The sequence below is a fragment of the Diadema setosum genome, chromosome 2 (genome assembly GCF_964275005.1).
Source record: "Diadema setosum chromosome 2, eeDiaSeto1, whole genome shotgun sequence".
Lineage (NCBI taxonomy): Eukaryota > Metazoa > Echinodermata > Echinoidea > Diadematoida > Diadematidae > Diadema > Diadema setosum.
The window spans coordinates 36,704,617-36,725,552 of NC_092686.1; the positions used below are offsets into that span (position 1 = coordinate 36,704,617).

At 37.4% G+C, this 20,936-nt stretch overlaps 1 protein-coding gene across 1 annotated transcript; it reads left to right on the forward strand.

Annotated features, from left to right (window-relative positions):
• Positions 1–7,598: 7,598 nt before the first annotated feature.
• Positions 7,599–20,536, forward strand: LOC140242310 (sugar phosphate exchanger 3-like). The gene is made up of 12 exons (XM_072322054.1): positions 7,599–7,715; positions 8,247–8,339; positions 8,953–9,033; positions 12,140–12,208; positions 13,010–13,135; positions 13,954–14,013; positions 14,470–14,545; positions 16,345–16,423; positions 17,031–17,121; positions 17,713–17,807; positions 18,593–18,828; positions 19,970–20,536. The coding sequence occupies exons 1-12, from the start codon at positions 7,626–7,628 to the stop codon at positions 20,122–20,124; spliced, it is 1,251 nt and encodes a 416-aa protein (XP_072178155.1). The 5' UTR covers positions 7,599–7,625; the 3' UTR covers positions 20,125–20,536.
• Positions 20,537–20,936: the final 400 nt, after the last annotated feature.

Below are 20,936 nucleotides of genomic sequence, written 5' to 3' on the forward strand. Positions count from 1 at the left end.
TAACTTTATTTATGCAAAAAAAAAAAAAACAACACCCTGATCATAATAATAATGAATAATTAAATAAAAACAAAATATATGTGTATTTGCCAGGTATATATTATGACGCAGGGTCAAGGATTGAAATCAGAAAACACGTATATTTAATTCAACACCATGTTCAATTTTGCTTTAACATTAATGAAATGCAGTGAAATCAGACGAACAAAATTATATAATTATAATTCAACAGTTTCATCAGCCCATACCGTGTAATAGTATGAGAAACTGGAACTACAAGTGCACTTCTGAGGCATAATCATGTGGTTATCATGGTTATGCCCATTTTAGACTGTGCGCCACATTTTCCCCTTTGACCCTTATATCAACCTGTGAAACAGTGGTTTGATGTTTCGTGATGAAATTGGAAAAAAAAAAAAACTCGCTTTTCGGTTTTCGAAATTCTACCATGGAGGTTCTTGGAGTCACAACCGTCTTATTTCCTTTGCTAGATGTTCGAAGCCGCCGCTCAAAAATATTTGAAGCATGTGCAAAACAGGATCTGCCGCGCAGATAGGAAGACATATCTTATTGACTCGTGTCTCATTGCATAATCACTAGCCACTTTCAAAGGAAGATATTTCTTTGTGATGGTACTTACTTTTCGCTATCCCCTTCTTATAAAAGGTAGGTGGTACAGACGTGAGGATGCGCGAATAGAAATTGAGCAAAAAATGCTGAAATTAAGATGAAAATTACTCAACTGGGCATATGCGGGCACTAATCTGATATATCTATCAATAAAGAATTATACTTGAAGATTATTCCATATTAGTTTCATTTGTGGAAACTAAGCGGAAAAGTGATAAAACCAGCTTTCCAGGATGGTACAGTTTTAAACATTTTCTCATGATACAGCTCAGATTTACACTTTTGCGCAAATTTCTGGACGGAAATGTCTTTTGTTTTACATGCTTTATCATTAACTGAAATTTCATTTCATTTAATAAATAGATAAGCAAAATATGGCCAAAATTTAACGTTCAAAATTAATCTTCAGAATGCTGAGCAAGACGGCGACAAGGAACATCGATCATCAAAGGCACAAGTGCACCTGTGGAATTCCTTTGTACATCAATAGAAATCTGACAACTGTTTGAATAATCACAGCCAGTTGGAACTCCAATGTATAAAACCTCCTTGATTCTACAAAGGAATGTGTTAGTGGCGCTTCATTGATCAGTTGTTGATCTCAGGATTTTAAAAAAAAAATCAGGAGTTTTTTTTTTTTTTTTTTTTTTTTTTACCCCGAGTGTATGGATAGCGAAACTTTAGCAATTCTGTTTGCTTGAATTAACTCGTCGGATAAACGTGAACACAGGTTAGAAACTAAAGTAGATCCAGCAGTATCAAGTGCCACGCCCAGCTATCAATCACTCGAGTGGGATGTACGCAACGTGTACGGCGAGTTTTCTTCAGCGTGCCAAACAAGGTTTGATATAAATTAACACCTTAAAAAGCGATAATATCTGGTAAACTTCTTGGCCACACAAACTATTCGGCCCTTGCATCTCCAGATGCAAATAACGCTCTGAAATATCCCTTTCCTTTCCATCGACGTTGTACACAGATTAGCCAGGTAAAACGGGACGGTTGAAACTCCGATTTGACCAACGAATTGGCAAGGACCTTACGTGAACGGATATAAATTTATTACTCAAGTGTAACCCTGATAAAACCAGAGACCTTGTGACGCGCATAATAGGCCACCGATATTGACAAGATCCAAATATTATCTTATCATATTAACACAGCAAAATAAAAAGCGCGTAAAAGTTAATTCTAGAGCTAAATCTCATCTATTCCCATAGAAAACTAAAAAGCGCGTAAAAAGTTAATTCTACAGCTAAATTTACATTACTCTCTTTTCACAATAGTACACAAAGCATAGTCGAGCCCAGATCTCGATATTAGAGAACTGAAATGTCTGCAATTCTTCATAGCCCTTCAGCTTCATATTATTGTTACTTTCACTAGACTAGACCCAGAGTCTATAAGGTCTCGGCCCCCTAGAGCTTTTCAGTTTAATACGCTTCCCCTTGAACGAGAAAAATGGAGGGATCCAATGATTCGGCAAGATTTTTTTTTTCTTTGGGCGGGGGGAGGGGGCTGTGTTTAACTTACTTTTATTTCCGTGACGAAAGTTTCGCTATCACAGAAAATTATCGGTATCTGCCTTTATTGTTACGACCAACGTGAAGACATGGTTAGCCTTTCCTACATATCATACTTCCATTTCATAAAGAGTAACATTCACCTTCAAAGACGACGGAGAATAATCGCTCCACACTCAACAAGTTGAGTCGTGTAACCTATCCTCGCACTCGTGCAGTCAAAAAAAAAAAAGGAAAATGACAACAGCGCTGCAAAAAGTTGCTTTCTTTCAGCATAAAGGGATAGACAAACACAGATATTCTCACCTTTTTCCCCTTTCTTGACAGCTTGAATTCGATTCGCCAAGAATAGCTTTGACAGGAAGAACTCTTTCTCCGACACCCCACGCAACACCAACCAATATCAGTCTCGTCGTCTATCGCTTGGTATGCCAATCACTTGTCAACTAATTGCCAAAGGAGGTGACGCGACTAGAGCCTGGTTTAATCCTCGTCGCATCAGTATATTATAATTAATTCAAATGCATGGATGTTTGCAACTTGAGCAGATGAACAGCGTAATGATTCCTGGGCAGGACAACATGCAAATGCATCAATAATTTACCAAGAAAGTCTTTCCCACCGACAGTCATGAATGCATGATATGCGAAGAGTCGTGAGTGTACACCAAAATTGCCGAAATAGTTACATAGCTGAGATATTGATAAAGGCCACTCCATTATCTCCATAATATCCCCACCCCCCCCCCCCCCCAAAAAAAAAAGAAAGTTGCAGGCCGCCAACCTGACCTACCAACAACTCGCTTATAAATGGAATGCTGTGACGTATTCAGACGTATTGGCCCGAATTCACGAAGGTGGTACAAATGAAACCATGGTCTGAAACCATGGACAAAAACCGTGGAGCGCCAAGTGTCGCATGGAAAATTTCGTTACAAAATCAGTCATTTCGTCGGTGAAATGATTATTTTGTAACGAAATGACAACATTTTGTAACTAAATGAACATTTCGTCAACGAAATGATAATTTCATTATTGAAACGGTCATTTTGTCGACGAAAATGACCAATCTTGTAACGAAATATTCCGTGCAACACTTGGCGCTCCATGGTTTTTGTCCATGGTTTAAACCATGGTTTACTTTGTACCACCTTCGTGAATTCGGGCCAAAGAGTTTTGCATAATTATGAGTCCCATGTGAAAACAAAACAAAACAGAGCTCTGCGAACTGTTGTGATTGCTGGACGAAACATTCAGTTTTGAATAAATTATCATCCATAATAATATGCATACTAAGGTTTGGACGCGCTGGAGGATGTCTTGTAAAGGACTTCGTGAATGTCTTCCACATAAACGTTGCTGATAACTTGAAGCGGGGTGATTTGTTTTGTTTGATTGCTTCATTTTGTATCTCAATAAGGCTGCGTTCACATAGAAGTATTCGGTATTCGCTATTCGCTATTCGCTATTCGGTATTCGCTATTCGGGCCCCGAATACACCATCACCCGCACCGTCAACTCACCATCCCATGCAGTGAGGATTTCTTCCTCCTACATCCTAGCAAATCTTATTAACAATTTCTAAACTGCATCAGAATGTCAGTCTACATGCTTATTTTTGCTAAAGGGCAAATCCAGACCAAAATTGTCATTATTTCATAAACGAGAGACGGTATACGCTGCAAGAAAATCGAACAAGTTCGATTCCCACTTTGTTATACTTTTCGCAGCTATTCGGCACTTTCGAATAGTGCCCTTATATGTGAACCGGTGTGAGAAAATCCTATCGTTCGATTCAAGCTATTCGCGTGCCCTCGAAAAACGAGCCCGAATACCCGAATAGTATACTTCTATGTGAACGCAGCCTAATGGAGAGCAACGGAGCAAGGAAAGGGTCGGAGGGGGCGGTGTATTCCCCTCCTATTCGAGCAGAGGGAGCTTTTGCATTTTGTGTTATTCAAATTCAACAATCTAGTGCACGCTTTCGGTGAAATATTTGGAAAATCGTTGGTCCCCAAAGTGTAGCCCTTATCAGTGCATGTAGGGGAGGCTAATATATTATCATATTGCACGTTTCGTTTTCCTGAAACTTGCATCGATAACAAAAATGTGACATTGGAAATAAAATTTCATTTGAACCGAATATAACAGGGCAGGGTGTGAAAGAGGGTATCCCCCTATCTCCTAAATACGAGGAAGTCTTTGCATTTTTATTATTGAAATGATATTCCCCTCCCACATGTGGGAACTTTCTCATTACTTTCTGTTGGAACTGAACTGACAGATTTAGTGCACACGTTTTTTGAAGAAATGTTCGGAAATTTGTCAGTCTCCAAATGTACTCAGTATAAGGGAGGGGACCTAACGGGGGAGGATGTGGAAGGGAGTATCCCATTCCCACTCGAGGGAGATTTTGTATTATTGATTTTTTTTTCTCCAGAATTTAAATTCAGCGATCTGGTGCACACTATGGATGGAATACTGTATTTGGTTAATTTTCCATTAAACAAGCAAAAATATTTTCCGCATCTCGAGAATCATTTTGGGGGTAATGTAATGTGCCCCCCCCCCCACCCCGAAAAAAAGAAAATGATAAAGGGGAGGGGGAGAACTGCTCTCATTGCCCGCCAAAACAACGCCCCTACATACGAGGGAGATTTTGCTTTTTTTAGAACTCAAATGAAAATATATCCACATTTTTTTTTAATGGAATTTGGGAAATTGTCAATTCCCAAAGTGTATTGTATTAAAACTATGCTGAGGAACCAAGCGGGGAAAGTTTTGATTTTTTTTTTTTTATTTTGAACTTTTGCAATTTCTTTTTTTAACTGTAGTGACATATCTGATGCTCGTTTTTGATGAAATAATTCGGAAACTATCAATCTAAAAGTGTACACTGTGTACTAAGTTTATTGGAAAGGACCGAGCGGGGCCTATCGGGAGAGTGCGGGAGGGGGTACCCCCCCCCCCTGCCACGCGAGGTAGATTTTGCATTTATTTTGACAGTTTTCTGTCAAAAAAAGCACGAAAATTTTCCACAACTCGGGCCTAAATGGGGGCATGACACGTTTGCGCCCCACTATATTTTCATAAGGAGGGCAAATGTCCTCTCTCCCCTCCCCCCCCCCCCCCCAACAGAATCGACGCCCCTGTTTGCACCAAAACCACATCTAAAAGTACTAGTAATGAAAGTACAGTTAGTTGTGCACTCCATGATCCACACCTCTCAGCAGTAGCTCTCCAGTCAGCAAAGTCAGTCACGTGATAGAAGTTGTTTGATCACCTGATAATGCGTCTGCAGCACTCATCACGTGACAGATTCATTCATTCGCGTACAGTACAATATACTTGGTATCTATAGTACGGTGCATAGAAGTGCGATTCACAGACTGCCATCATCTACCTGGATTGTTTGTGTCACCAGAGGACTACGTTTTGCCAGTTAGAGTAACATCTTGATAGCAGTGTTGATCACCATTTTTCTCTTCGCAAAAAAATGATCATTTCTAGAGTTTTTATTAGATCTTCGCGCATAAAATTTTTTACCTCACCGCCGCACCGGCCGGGACAGACCTACTTGATTATCACATAGAATATTTGCGTACACGCCTCAGTCACGACTCATCATAGTACACCGCGCCGCTGCTCTGCTCAGGAGCTCAGCCAGCCCAGCCCAAACCCAGCCCACCCACCTACCGTCATCGATCAGCCGGCCATCCCAGCTGCCAGTATTCTATTACTTTGTGAAAGAGGATCAGGTAGATGGTTTCCTCCTTGTGCAGATTTTAAGATTGTACAGTCCAGATCTATAAGAACATGACTTATGAGTATGCCTAACTATACACAGCCCAGTCGCTGTAAATTTACATGGTACATCGCGACAGGGCTGTACGAGCGCGACCACCAACCACTAGGAGAGCGACGTAATCGTATCACGATAGCTTTGAATTTTGATACTTAACATCATTTTTGTCACCTCAAACTCATCGAGTATACTCTTCAATATTTACTCTACGTCTGATGCTATCAGTATTCAAATGTACGCAATGAAACTTACCGAAGTTGATCATCATATCCAGCATGTCCACACGGTACACAATCTTTCACTATACACACTGGACATAAAACATATCCCCTAAAAATGCCACATTTATATGATTTAATCATAATACATGTACATCTTTCTGCCGCTGGATACTCTCTCTCCTGCCTGCTCCTAGCCTCACAGTCACACACAGCTCAGTCACACGTTTTTGGGCATACTCTAAGCCCGGCACGGTGCACTGTAACATAGTCAGTGGTACGTATTGGGGTCGCTGCTGCGGTTAGGCATACTCTAACTATACACAGCCCAGTCGCTGTACATGGTACGTCTCGACAGGGCTGTACGAGCGCGACCACCAACCACTAGGAGAGCGATGTAATCGTATCACGATAGCTTTGAATTTTGATACTTAACATCATTTTTGTCACCTCAAACTCATCGAGTATACTCTTCAATATTTACTCTACATCTGATGTATCAGTATTCAGATGTACGCAATGAAACTTACCGAAGTTGATCATCATATCCAGCATGTCCACACGGTACGTCGCGACGTACCATGTACAGCGACTGGGCTGTGTTGATGTCATTGATGATATGCAATCAATCTGAATCATTATAGTGAATGCTAACAGTATCTAGAGGTAGGTCTAGTGCTAGTGCGTAGCGGTCATCATGATTTAGTGGGTAACATCAGATTCAGATTTTAGATGCATAATTTACTAACTACCATTGCATCAACTATCATTGCATGATCAGCAGGAAAGTAAGATCTGTAATTAATTTTATGATGATGTATACACTCAATGGCAATAGATAGAGATGCATGACCAATAATTCAAAATTTACCCAGTCGCTATTGAAAAAACATATTATTGAATGATTTCAGGATATGTTCTGTAAATGCCATAAATCTGCTTTAAAAAAAAGTGAATATCATAACGTTAGTTGACAAGCATTCACCAATGTCACTAGTTCAATGATGTTCACAATTTTGCTCATCAGTATTTCCTGTAGAAACTGAAGATGCAATGTTATTTTTTTCTCTAAGCCAACCTCCCCCCCCCCAAAAAAAAAAGAGATGACAACATATTCCTTTTTTATCATTATTATTTTCAATTGCAAATTTAACCACTCATGACGTTGTCTTACAAGTTCCAGTTCACAAGATGCACAAGTGTTTATCATGCTTGCAAAAATGCAGCATACACAGAACTTCAGTCAAGATTTTAAAGAGATTTCAAGTGAATCCTTACAGAACACAGCAGTTTCAGCATTTGACAAACAGGGATGCTGATTCTGCTCTTGTAAAGAGTGATGCTAAAGATAACACTCTTTCTTGGGATTTCATTTGGGATAAAAGCACAGAGTTTCATTCCTCTTTGCTTTTGCAACAGATTATGTGGTGAGTGAGGTTCATTGGTGACCATGCCAGGAGACAGTCAGAAAGCTGTGGTTTTGATTCTGACATGGGTAGCCTACGCTTCGACGTACCTGCTTCGCAAACCTTTAGGAGTGGTGAGTACCTTGATGTGTGTTACTGAATCTAGGAAATCAGAACACACACACAAAAATCCCATCAACAACAACTACATTTGATAAGTCTGAAATCTACAAGTTGCTTCTTTTTTAAAACAAAAGATCAGGGAATATAGTGATGGTATTATGGCTTGTATTCAACTTGCATTTTTTTAATCAGAAATTCTGTAGTCTAAACCCTGGAAGTGTAAAATTGTGGTTGTTAGTGATACATACTAGTATTGGTAACAGATCTAGTCATATTCTGGAATACATTACTTGCAAACAAGATAAAGTCATGAAAGTGTGAAATGTGACTGAAACATGCGACATAGGTACTACATCTGTATATGCCACACAAATTCATCACATATATTCTTTGGGGGGTTTTTTGTGTTTTTTTTTGGGGGGGGGATGGGGATGGATGGTTGTATGTATGTTTGTGTTTCTTGTTTCCTATGTATTTATTTGTGTGTAGATATGTTTGTGTTAATTTGGTGTGTTTTTGGCTATCCATGTTTTTTCTTGTAGGTGAAGGCAGACCTAAGTGTGGACCTGTCTCTCACCAAGTCACAGCTTGGTTGGCTGGACACAGCACTGCTGCTGCCCTATGCTACAGGCCAGGTATATTTGACATAATATAATGACCAATAAATTCTCCAATGATTTGTATTTCTGTGTATGCGTTCCCCCACATAAAATGAAAGTGCCAACATTTTTGTATGTGTGCGTTTTTTAATCAATACCCCAGTCAGTTAAATCAGGGAGGTGAGACAGGTTTTCGTCTCACTTCCCTGGTAGTCCAAAGGTCTGACTTTCTTACCCCACAAAAGTGTGTCATGGAACATGCTTTGTGTAGTTGTTTTAGATGCATTCTGTTCGGCGAATTAAGATGCATTTAATGAGCAGGCTAAAAAGGGACCAATGACTCTCTATAAATATCGTCCTAAGTTCTAGACAATGAGGATAGTGTGTTTTCCCCCAATGTTACAACCATTGCTTCCTGAGGGCTTGAACCAAAAATCTTGCAATCAAGAGTCTGAGCTCCTATCCAGTGAACCACAATGGCTCCAGTTGTAGCAAACCTATGAAGCTTATTGCGATATTTGTAATATGAAGGGGTTGCTTTGAAGAATCAAGACTTAAATGATCACTACATTGAGGGTGATTGGAAAAGAAAAGTAATTGTTACTTAACCCTCTCCACCCCCCCCTTTTTTTTCTTTGATTCTTGTCAGATTATCCTTGGGTCTGTTGGAGATAGATTTGGTGCTCAAAGAACTCTGGGATGTTGTCTTATCCTCTCCGCCTTATCAATGGTAAGTACAAGTCCTTCATGATCTGAAAACAGAGCTCTCCAGTGTGTGGTCTGTTGGGATGTCAGAGTCTTATCAGAACTGGATTGTCAGACTTTCATTATGCCTCCGCCACGAAGTGGTGCCGGAGGCATTATGTTTTCGGGTTGTCCGTCCGTCCGTCCTTCCGTCCGTCCGTAATGAATTTTGTGGACAAGGTAACTATCGAAACCTGTAGAGGTATCCTAATGAAACTTGGCATGTATGTGTATTAGGGGGTGAAGTTGTGCCTATCAACTTTTGGGTGCACGTGGTCAAGGTCAAAGGTCAAAAGGTCAAGGTCAAATACATAAAATTTCACTATTTCCACCATATCTATTGAATGCCTGAAGATATTTTCTTGAAACTTAGTGTATGCATGTATTACCCAATTAAGATTCTCTGGTGAAAGTTTGGGTCATGAGGTCAAAGGTCAAAGGTCAAAAGGTCAGGGTAAAATACATAAAATTTCACTATTTCCACCATATCTATTGAATGCCTGAAGAGATTTTCTTGAAACTTAGTGTATTCATGTATTACCCAATTAAGATTCTCTGGTGAAAGTTTGGGTCATGAGGTCAAAGGTCAAAGGTCAAAAGGTCAAGTAAAAATATTAAAACTTCTTTTTTTTTCTCCGTACCTTCGAAAATTGTTCAAGGTATCTTCATGGAACATAGTATATACATGTACTGACTGGAAGTGATTATCTAGAGAATGTAGGGTTCATGGGGTCAAAGGTCAGGGGTCAAAGGTCAAGTGCAAGACTTCAAAATTTTACTATTACCCTCATATTTATGCAATGCCAGCAGGGTTATTTTTTTACACTTGGTGTATGCGTATGTAACCTAATAGAAATTCTCTGGAAAGTTTTTTTTTTTTTTTTTTTTTTTGCCTCAAAGGTCAAAAGGTCAAAGATCAAGTGAAAGTGCTGAACTAACTTTTTCCTCCATATCTCGGAAGTGGCTCAAGTTACCTTGAAACTTAGTACATATTATGCATGTTCTACCTGAAAGTAATTATCTTATGAATTTTAGGGTCAAGGGCCAGATGAAAATGGTAACAATTTACTATTCAATTCAGAAATTGCACTTTTTCTCCACACCTGTACCTTGAAAATTACTCAATGCCTAAATGTGTGAATGGGTCAAAGTCGAGTGAAAGTCCTTAAATCCCTAGATACATGCTCTCCTATTCATCCAATTAAACCTACGTCAAGGAAGGTGAACATTCAACACATTTGTGACAAACTTGTCATTCCATTATTTTGCCAATTTTGTGAAAATGTAATCACACAGTGTCCACATGTACTATCTAGACCTATTGGGAAAATCATGCATTATGGCGGAGGCATACCAGTCGCCAAAGCGACATTTCTAGTTGTATATGTATAAGATATACACTGTAATCGTTGAATTGCAATTGCAGGTAAACATGGCCATATTTACTATTTAATGCAACTTTTAGAGATTATTCTTATACAGGGTAGAGAATATATTTTTTTCCTCATTTTTTTTTGTTTTTATGCCTCCGCCACGAAGTGGTGCCGGAGGCATTATGTTTTCGGGTTGTCCGTCCATCCGTCCTTCCGTCCTTCCGTCCGTCCGTCCGTCCGTCCGTCTTTCCGTCCGTCCGTAATGAATTTTGTGGACAAGGTAACTATCAAAAGCTGTTGAGGTATCCTAATGAAACTTGGCATGTATGTGTATTAGGGGGTGAAGTTGTGCCTATCAACTTTTGGGTGCACGTGCTCAAGGTCAAAGGTCAAAAGGTCAAGGTCAAATACATAAAATTTCACTATTTGCACCATATCTATGCAATGCCTGAAGATATTTTCATGAAACTTAGTGTATACATGTATTACCCAATTAAGATTCTCTGGTGAAAGTTTGGGTCATGAGGTCAAAGGTCAAAGGTCAAAAGGTCGAGTAAAAGTATTAAAACTTCTTTTTTTTCTCTGTAAATTGGAAAATTGTTCAAGGTATCTTCATGGAACATAGTATATACATGTACTGACTGTCAGTGATTATCTAGAGAATGTAGGGTTCATGGGGTCAAAGGTCAGGGGTCAAAGGTCAAGTGCAACACTTCAAAATTTTACTATTTCCCTCGTGTTCATGCAATGCCAGCAGGATTATTATTTTTTTTTACACTTAGTGTATGCATGTGTAACCTAATAGAAATTCTCTGGAGAGTTTTTTTTTTTTTTGTTTTTTTGCCTCAAAGGTCAAAAGGTCAAAGATCTAGTGAAAGTGCTGAACTAACTTTTTCCTCCATATTTCGGAAGTGGCTCAATTTATCGTGAAATTTACTGCATATTTATGCACGTTCTACCTGAAAGTGATTATCTTATGAATTTTAGGGTCAAAATCCAGATGAACATCAACATGGTAACAATTTACTATTCAGTTCAGAAGTTGCACTTTTTCTCTATACCGGTACCATGAAAATTACTCAATGCATAAATGTATGAATGGGTCAAAGTCAAGTTAAAGTCCTTAAATCCCCAAATACATGCTCTCCTATTCATCCAATTAAACCAAGGTCAAGGAAGGTGAACATTCAACACATTTGTGACAAACTTGTCATTTCAATATTTTGCCAGTTTTGTGAAAATGTAATCACACATTGTCCACATGTACTATCAAGACCTATTAGGAGAATCATGCATTATGGCGGAGGCATATCAGTTGCCATAGCGACATTTCTAGTTGTTTTCTGTAATCTCTTGAATAATAAATGTTCATGCACTTGAAATGTGTATTCTCTCATCATCAGAGCTGCTGTTACATCCTTACGTGATTATACTCTCTGAAAGAATCAACATCACATAGATAAATATATTGCATTAAGAAACTTTTTTTTTTTTCCAAAGATAAGGCAGGTGAATTGAGTAAGGAAATTATCTTGTTTGCAATTTGTAAATCATATTCTTGGAAGTTGAAAGGCAGAAGTTCAAAAGTTCTAATTTTAAGACAGTTTTCTTGTGTGTTTATGTGGTAGAGAATAATATCCTGCATTATGTGGAAAGTGTGTCAAGAGAACATTAAATTTTTTCTGTTTTCTAATACTTTTCTTCTTCTATCCTTTCCAGGTCTGTTTTGGATACATACCAAGTTTCTACATGCTGTGCCTACATTTATTCGTCAATGGTGCTGCTCAGGTAAAATGCACTTTTGAGCATGTATATTAGATGGGGAAATATGTAATCACACAAACAGGATAGGCATCACATGGCATTTGGTAATAGAAGAGAATATTGAACATGTTTTGACTGGTTGTGTGAGATATTATTCCTTTGTTATTAAAACATTTTTTTTTTTTTAATAGCAAGCTTTGCAGCTTTCATTCTTCGACTTTTGTATTTATCATTAATATTTTATATGCAGAAGTGATACCAAAATCATGTTTCAAGCCTTTTCTGTCTTATGTAATCATTTCAACATTATTTCTAAGCATTACCTCTTTCATATCTCAATTGTGAGAAATCATTTGTATTCAATAATCTGATGAAATGTGAATAGATTTGATTTGATTATTGTGATTATGGAAGTGAGTACTTTCTTCTGTTTGTCAGTTTCTGTAGGTTAACATAGGAAATCTAATGTTCTTCCACCCCACTTGCATGTGATTCCCCGTAACTTTGGCAAATCCTTGTGTTGATTTGAAATTGAAGTCTTTGTATCAAGCTCAGTTCATTGAGCTTACCTCACAATTCAAATTTATTGTCCCCCACCCCCCCCCCCCCCTCAAAAAAAAAAAAAAATAGAGAAGAAAATATACAAAATATTACTGTTTAATGGCATTGTGTTAATGCGATTTCCCTTAAAAGTGCTGAAAACCTGTGGGATGGAACATTTTGTGCAATTTTGTTTCCCCCTTCCAACAGTCATGGTGTATATTTTCATGATGACCTACTGGTATGTGTCAGAACAGGATTCATTATCTTATATCATTCTCCCAGTCCCAGGCCTGGCCTAGCTGCACCAAGATCCTTGGACAGTGTTTAAGGCCAGGGGAAAGAGACAGTCACTTTGGAATCTGGGGAACTTGCACTTTTGCTGGTGGTATCATGGGAACAGCTTTAGCAGTAAGTGATAAAAAAGTCAAATTTAGATCACGAGACCTTGTTGTAGTGGTTGCACCTTGTCAGAAATTTCTAGTGACTTTATCAGTTTTCCTCCATTTTATAGTCTAGTGAATATTCAATATGAATGTTGTCTTCTTTGTGTTCTTTTGAAATTTGCAAACTTTCAGGGAATTAATGCTGCAAGTTTGTGATATCCAATTTTAAAGGGCTAGTTTTGGTTTAATCAAACAAATACCATGGGCACAATTTTTGTATGTTCTAACAAATTGGAGATTTCAACTGTTCAACTTCATAGTCAATACCGGTAGACAAGAGGGTTAAGGGTTCAAGCCCTGCCACAGCACTTGAGTATTTTGACCAACACACTTTATCCTCAGCAATCCTCTCTTTCACAGGTATATAGATATGTACCTGGTGGGAAGCTGAATGTCAGTGCACTTTAATAAGATTTAGCATGTTTGCCTCTATCAAGTGGCATACTCCCTAAGGGTGAAGTGAGTATGAACTGTAGATGAAAGTTTAAATCCAATGATAATGTAGTAACATCTTGCAAAGAGATTTGAACCCCACAGTTGTGTGGAAAGATACCAGGATATGAAAAGCAACTGGTCATCAGTACCTGGTGTATTCATTTATATTGATCACCTACATCCAGTAGCACACATACACCAATATTGTGAGTGTTTGTATGTGAATGATACTTCACAGCCCTTCAAAATCACGAAGAATATAAGTGGCATCAAGGGCAATGTTTGTATCAAGCATGTATTTTTATGCAAGAAAACCCTGCTTTATGTGTCTTTCCACTCTTCCTGTAGGTATATGTACAGACAAACTATGGCTGGCAAATGGCTTTCTTTGTTCCATCTCTGTTTGTGGTAAGATTTTCAACATGACTTTATATCTTCTTCTTTTTTTTCTCTCATATTTTTGAAGTAATGCTTGCATATTTTTGGTATGGCTAAGTCTTTATTCCCTTCCTTCTGTATTATGCAAGTATGCCTGTGTTTCTTCAAGATGTAGTGTTAATGTATATACACATGCATTATATGTAATTTATCTTTCCAGATTGCTTTATGAAATGTTTGCCTCACTTTTCAAATGTTATGCAGAAAAGGATTGCTACATGCACAAAAGATATTTAGTTTACATTGTGCTTAGTGCAGTATCTTGCACATGCAGATAAGAACAAATAAATAAAGATGAAAATAAGATAAAATAAATGAGCCAGAGAAGATGGGATGACTTCCATCTTAGATATCTGTCTATTCTTTCTAGTATGTCCCCATGGGCCGCAGTGACGCTGACATCAACTTTTCTGTCTTGATTCCCAGGGTGTAATTGGTGTTGTCATCCTTGTGAGACTGAGGGAACCTCCAATTGGCCTTCCAGTTGCCGACCTGGCTGAGGGTGAGAGAAATGATACCACACCAGTCTTTTCTGAGTTACGTGTTTGTAAAAGTGGGAGGCAATTGTGCAGCTATCACTATGCACACCTGTGAAATGACAGTAAATAACATGTATACATTTGTTTATTTCTCCCTTAATTCATGGTGTCTATATGTGACCGTGCATCACAAAACGAACAAAAAGTCGCACACTCTGATTTTGTGTGAAGACTGAAAATAGGTGAAGAGGGTCAATCTAGTCAATCTTACTTTTTTATATTTCATGAAAGAGCAAGTCTTCTTCTACATTATGATAAAATTTTGGATCATAAAGTGAACAGGAAAGTGTGTTTTTAGCACTTTATCTCAAACACTTTTTGTAAGAATAGTGTGATTTGATGTGTCTTTAGAGTCCCCTTTTCATTTCTTAAAAAAAAACCTGTACACACTCTTCACTTTCAACTCTAATAACTTTAGAATGGTGCTACTGCTTTGAAAGTTGGCATTTATCATGGACAGAATGTATTGATAGAACATGCTCAATTTCAGCTTAATCTGATAATCCCTTCATTGTGGTTAATCCGGCGGTTTACATCCTGTTTTCTGTCCCATTCATTGCAAAGGTAGCTCGGCTTGGTAAGGATTAACGCTTGGAAAGACCCTGTGCTTCAGAGCCTCTTTTCTCAGTTCACACTTTTCTGGAGTGTGTGCTTTCTTTCCAATATTTAGATAGGTTAAGAGAGTCCATTTCATTCAAGTTATACATCATTTTAAAGCTTAAAGTCTGCTCTTTCAGAATATGCTCTTAACTAAAAATCCATGTCTGGCGACTTTTTGTTTGTTTTGTGATGCACGATCACACGTAATGTTTCGACATATTGAGAATATATATATTTATTTTCATATTATTGTTCTTTTCTCATGATATGTTTGCACATTGTCCCTCTTTGTTGAAAATGAAATAAACGAAACAAAACAATGTGAGTCTCAGGGTACCGGAATATTGGTGTAGGTAATAAGAATAGAAACTACTCTCGTCTTGTTTTACTGACACAAGCTGTATGCTGCATGATTTCAATTCTCTTGTCCTCTTCTGCAACAGCTTCGAAGTAAATTGCAATAATGATGATAAGAATGATAAGATATTGAAAACAACTCTAATGATGATGGAAAATTATAGTGAAAATGACAGTAATGACAATAATGATAACACTGATAGCAATTAGTATATATCTCAGTGGCTTCCATTATCAGAGTTAAACCTCATGGATATTATTAATTTTTGAGACTGTCATTAAACATGAACTACAATAATTTATACTGTATGTTCTCTTTAATCTTATTCTTCTCAATGATATACGTTGTATATTACATTGTCATGTGTGTGTGTGGATCCTTTTCTCCGTGATTTCTAAGTGCATTTGCATCACCTACATAACAGCCAAACTAGTGCATTAGAATGATGTGGCAAGTTACCGCTGGAAGCATAGCTGGCACAAGCAGGATTAGTGCAGCAGCGATTCACCTTTCTCTATATGAAGAGTTTGTTTGCAAAAACCGATAAGTCCATGTTTGTCAAATGGAGATATTTGCGATTAAAGGTCAAGAAAAACAAAGAGAATAATAAGAAAATGTTTGCTTCTTTTGACCGTAACTTCAAAAATATACCTTTATATGTAGTGACCAATATATCATTTAAAAGGTATTATTTTGTACTTTATGACAGAGACCGTACTTCAAAATCTTCAAAAATGGACTTATCGGTTTTTGCAAACAAACTCTTCATATGTTTTCCTTTTGTTTGATTCTCAATATTTGTAGAAGCATTACCAACTGGGTCACATACTGGTACTGCAACTCACCCCAACTCTCCAACCTGGATCCAGCTAGTGCTTACTCCGTAGGTTTGTCTGAAATGCAGCTTACATTTTGTTACCTTTGTCAAAAGGCGGTTATGTTTTCTTCAGCGTTGGTTTGCTTGTTTGTTCATTTGTTTGTCTGTTTGCCAAAAAATACAAAAAGTTGTGAATGGATTTGAATGAAACTTACGTAAAAAATTGATACAATGATACAAGGAACAGATGATTAGATTTTGGTAATGATCCAGGAATTTTTATGGATTTTTGAATGTATTTTTCATCTTTTGGCACATGGGTCAATGAACTTGGGAATTCAGGCTGCGCATATTGAATAGTTTTCATATGGGCACTGAAGTGTATGCTGCTCTGTGTGGGGTGAGGTGCCATGTAGCTGCGGCACCTGTTGAAGATGAACCATGTGTGAAATGTATTATATACCTCCTATGTAATGATTGTGCCAATTCATAAAATGCATTTTTTTTTTTTAATGACACACTATTATGAAAGATTTTGTTCAGCACATTACACCTGAAACAAGGACTTAAATTCATCGGAAAGTGATGCGGATACCACCAAGCCTATGGCTGGCTCACTAATATGCTACTTCTGACTCTGCGTATTTGGTCTGCTCTGCCCCCAATATTTTAGGATGGTAAAGGAGGCGGCTCTTGCAACATTCTGCGTCAAAATTGTGAGGTACTGCATGTTCATGTGGCTTCCACTCTACCTACACCAAGAGGTGAGTCATTTACCGGCCTAATTTTGTGTGTAGAAATATCTTACAGCTTGGTACACATGCATTATAAAATATAAGTACATTGTACATGCAATGATTGTTAATATTATTATTTATAGGAGTTGCTTGTACTGTTTTATTGTTATACAGGTATTATCATGCATAGGAGTTAGCTGTATTGTTCATTTTTGCAAAACAAAAAAATTTACTGTTAAGATGTATTGAAACTAGGCATTTGTCAAAATACTAGAGCTCTGACTGAGATATCATCCTAGGGAAAAGACATGTTATTTGAGCTGTTATTAACGAATGAATGGATTACAGATTATCTGAAATGGGAAAAGATATTGGTGGCTGTGTCAGCATGTTGATGAAAGTGGTGATTTGTCTAAAGTGTAATCTGCTTACAGGCATCTGTTTGCAGTTGCTGCCAGCCATGTTGCAATACGTACATCACTATCATATTTTGTATTTACATAAACTGAAGGGCAGTATTTTGTTATGATTATTGAATTTGTAATACTTTTTCTCTCACAAAATTTTAATGTTTATTATTGATGAACTCTTGACATGTACATCTTTTGGCATCCACAGCTGAGCTACAGCCGGGTAGAGGCGGGACTATTCTCCACTATATTTGAGATTGGTGGTGTGTTTGGAAGTGCATTGCTGGGATATATGATTACAAGGTAAAAAGATGGCGGGGATGATGTATAGCGAGACCCCACTCGCATGTCCAAATGACATATGTGAGTGGACTAGAATCAAACACAAAGTGGCAAAAAGAAATTTGCTCGCTAAATGTCTTCTTTCGATTATTTCTGTTTCTCTAAAAAAAAAAAAAAAAATTTCTTTATATTGTATTACCTCTTCCTTTATTCCCTTTTGCACCTACAGCACTCCATAGAGTAAATTTGGCATATCATAAATCATATCATTAATACATGTTATTCAAACACTCTTTAACAGACAGAGTGGTAAAAAGTTTAATTTAGTTTGGACCAGGGATAAGAAAGCTGTGAAAAGGTTTCACACATGTTTTCACATTTTGTTGATCTGCATGCAAATCCGGGCTTGTTTAAAATGATATGGAAAAGAGGAATTATGGGCTTTGCATCATACACAACAAATGTATGCATTTGAAGGGAAAGAGCTTTAGTTGCTATCATATTGACCTCTCCCAAGGAAAAGAAAATGATTTTATGAATTTTCTTTTTTTCTTGCGTGAAGCAATTGGAGTTTATTGATCCTTGAAACTGAAAAAACAAAGTGACATGCTCTAATTCTTATGACAATTTATCTTAAAAGCACTGATAAAAAGCCAGAGCTGGAATTGTTTAAATGTGTTGTAAGTTGCTGTATGTATTCATTCTCTGATTGAATGAATTACATAATTTAGATATTGTTAGTCTCATGACTGTAAGTGTATGTGTATCAAGGTGGGATTTTCCTGGAAATCTTGCATAAAATCCAGGTACTTGCAAGACAAGACCTTCAAAGGTTTAAGCCTGGGAATCCTGATGAGCGCACTGAGTTTCTTTGGGTTCTACAACACGACTCATCAAAGTGTGCTGTTGAATCAGTTCTTCATGGCACTGGCGGGAGCCTTCAGCTGCGGAGTGGACCCCATTCTGACCGGCTCCATCCCGGCCCATATTGGGGCCCTTGGGGGCATGGATGCCCAAGCCTCAGTGGCTGGTCTCATTAACGGTAGGAATGCAGTGTGTTCACATATTTGTCAGTTGGTATACATATCCCATACAAGGGAATACAGTAGTCAGCATGTTAACATTCATGTTTGTTTGTTTGTGGGTTTTTTTTTTCATGTGAGTATTGTTTTCCTCTTCATGTACCTGTTTGTGTTTATCAGAAGAAAAGAATTACATGTAATATATCTGTGTATAGCCGTATATATCTGAGATATTTAGTTTAATACATAAAAAGAAAATTGTTTATTTTGTTCTGTCTCTTTCCAAACATTTATGTCATAGTATGCTGTGGAAAATGAAATATAGGACACTAGTGTAAAAGTAGTTCAAATAGAAATTTAAATGCTGTCATAGACTAGACCATAGAATTTTGTGTGATTTGTGTTATTCACTTCACTGCATCAGCACAGATGAAAGAGGCCTGCTTGTCAAGTTCACATAATTTATGATTGGTTGAGCTTCTTGTCATTTCTAGTCTTAAAACTGAATGGATTAGCACGTGTGTAACTCAAAACCTTATTTTCTTTGTTCTGGTCGAGGTGAGGATTTAGCTTTTAACGTTTTGCGATATATTCAGAAACCACTCTATGAGATGTCAAAGAGCATGCAGTTCTAAGGGGTATCAAAAGTTTATTCGATGAAAATCGGTTTTGAAATGGCTGAGATATCCAAAAACAAGGTGAAACAAAGAGATCCTAATAAAGTTGTGGCATGTCGCCTTTTATTATTAGCACTTTTTTGGATATCTCTGCCATTTGAAAACCAATTTTCATCAAATAAACGTTGAATCCTTCTTAAAATTACATGCTCTTTCATATTTCATAGGAGGCTTTTCATTATCTCACTTAGGAATGTTCAAAACATGAATCCTCACCTCAACCAGTACTGTGCAGTCCCTTTAACAATCAAATCAGAAAAGCTTTGCTCAACCTTTGATGGTGAAACAGAAAGGACATTATGTTTTTTTCCATCACCATGATAAAAAAAAAAATAGAAAACGTTTGAATGATCAACAAGATACTGTGTTTCCTTAGTCATGTATATAGAAACTTCATCAACACCTGTGTTGTTGGGCAAATGTAAAGGTAGGGAAGATGTGAAAGCCTTTAACATTTGTTTGCATGTGCTTTCTGTTTTTGCAGGAATAGGGACCCTTGGCACAGTGGCTGAGGGCCCTGTCATTGGTTTAGTGGCAGATCTCTTTGGCTGGGGAAGCATGATCTATCTGATGATTGGTTTATCTCTGCTGGCTGCCATGGCAACATTCAGAGGACACTTGATACAGATGCAGAGATGACATTCTCTGCATCACTGAACTCATAAAGACTTAACTGAACTAGTCATCATGGTTCTTCCTTCATTCTTTTTTAATGAAAAGTTGTAACACTCAAGAACAAGTTTTTAGAAATTAAAAATGTATTTCAGAACAAAGCACTACATGATGTCCATTAATCACCTGTTCATCAGAATATTCATTCAACATACTCTCTTGATCGTTTCTTCTTGGAATAATATGTTCATACTTGTACTTAATTTTTGCTTTAAGATAACTTTGTCGAGGCATTGATTGATATTGTGCTTGCATTTTGGAACCAGTCAGGATTATTACCCTTGGTTGAAATTTGTTGATCTGATGATGGTATCTTATAAAGATATAGAGAAACAATTATTTTCTGTCTTTTCCTCTTGACTGATGGTTCACTGTGGTGGTTGTTTGTTTGTTTGTTTTTATTATTTCTATCCTAAACCATTCTTTCTCCAATGTCAATGAGGGTGTTACAAAATACAATTGCAATACAATTGAATACTACACATAAAAAAAAGGTAAATGCTTTTTCAAGTTCATATTTCTCATAGATTATTTGGTGAACATCAATGTTTTATTTGGCTATCAACCTTGAAGGTTAATAAAAAAAAAAAAAAGAAAACTTCATGCATGAGTGAACACATTCATTCTCCTCTTCCAAAGCACAAAATTAAATATTGCAAAAATAGACAAGTTGTTATTCATGCATTCGTGCTCTTCCATGTAATAATGAGAATAAAAGACAAATTTAACATATGGAAAAAAACAAAACAAATTGACTTGTAAAACTCAACTTATGATCT

What these genes read in the sequence shown, in the direction of transcription:
- LOC140242310 (XM_072322054.1), top strand. Translation starts at nt 7,626, where the DNA reads ATGCCAGGAGACAGTCAGAAAGCTGTGGTTTTGATTCTGACATGGGTA. An exon ending in TCCTCTCCGCCTTATCAATG is followed by an intron (nt 9,034 to 12,139) that starts GTAAGTACAAGT and finishes TATCCTTTCCAG; the next exon opens with GTCTGTTTTGGATACATACC. An exon ending in TCGTCAATGGTGCTGCTCAG is followed by an intron (nt 12,209 to 13,009) that starts GTAAAATGCACT and finishes TCATTCTCCCAG; the next exon opens with TCCCAGGCCTGGCCTAGCTG.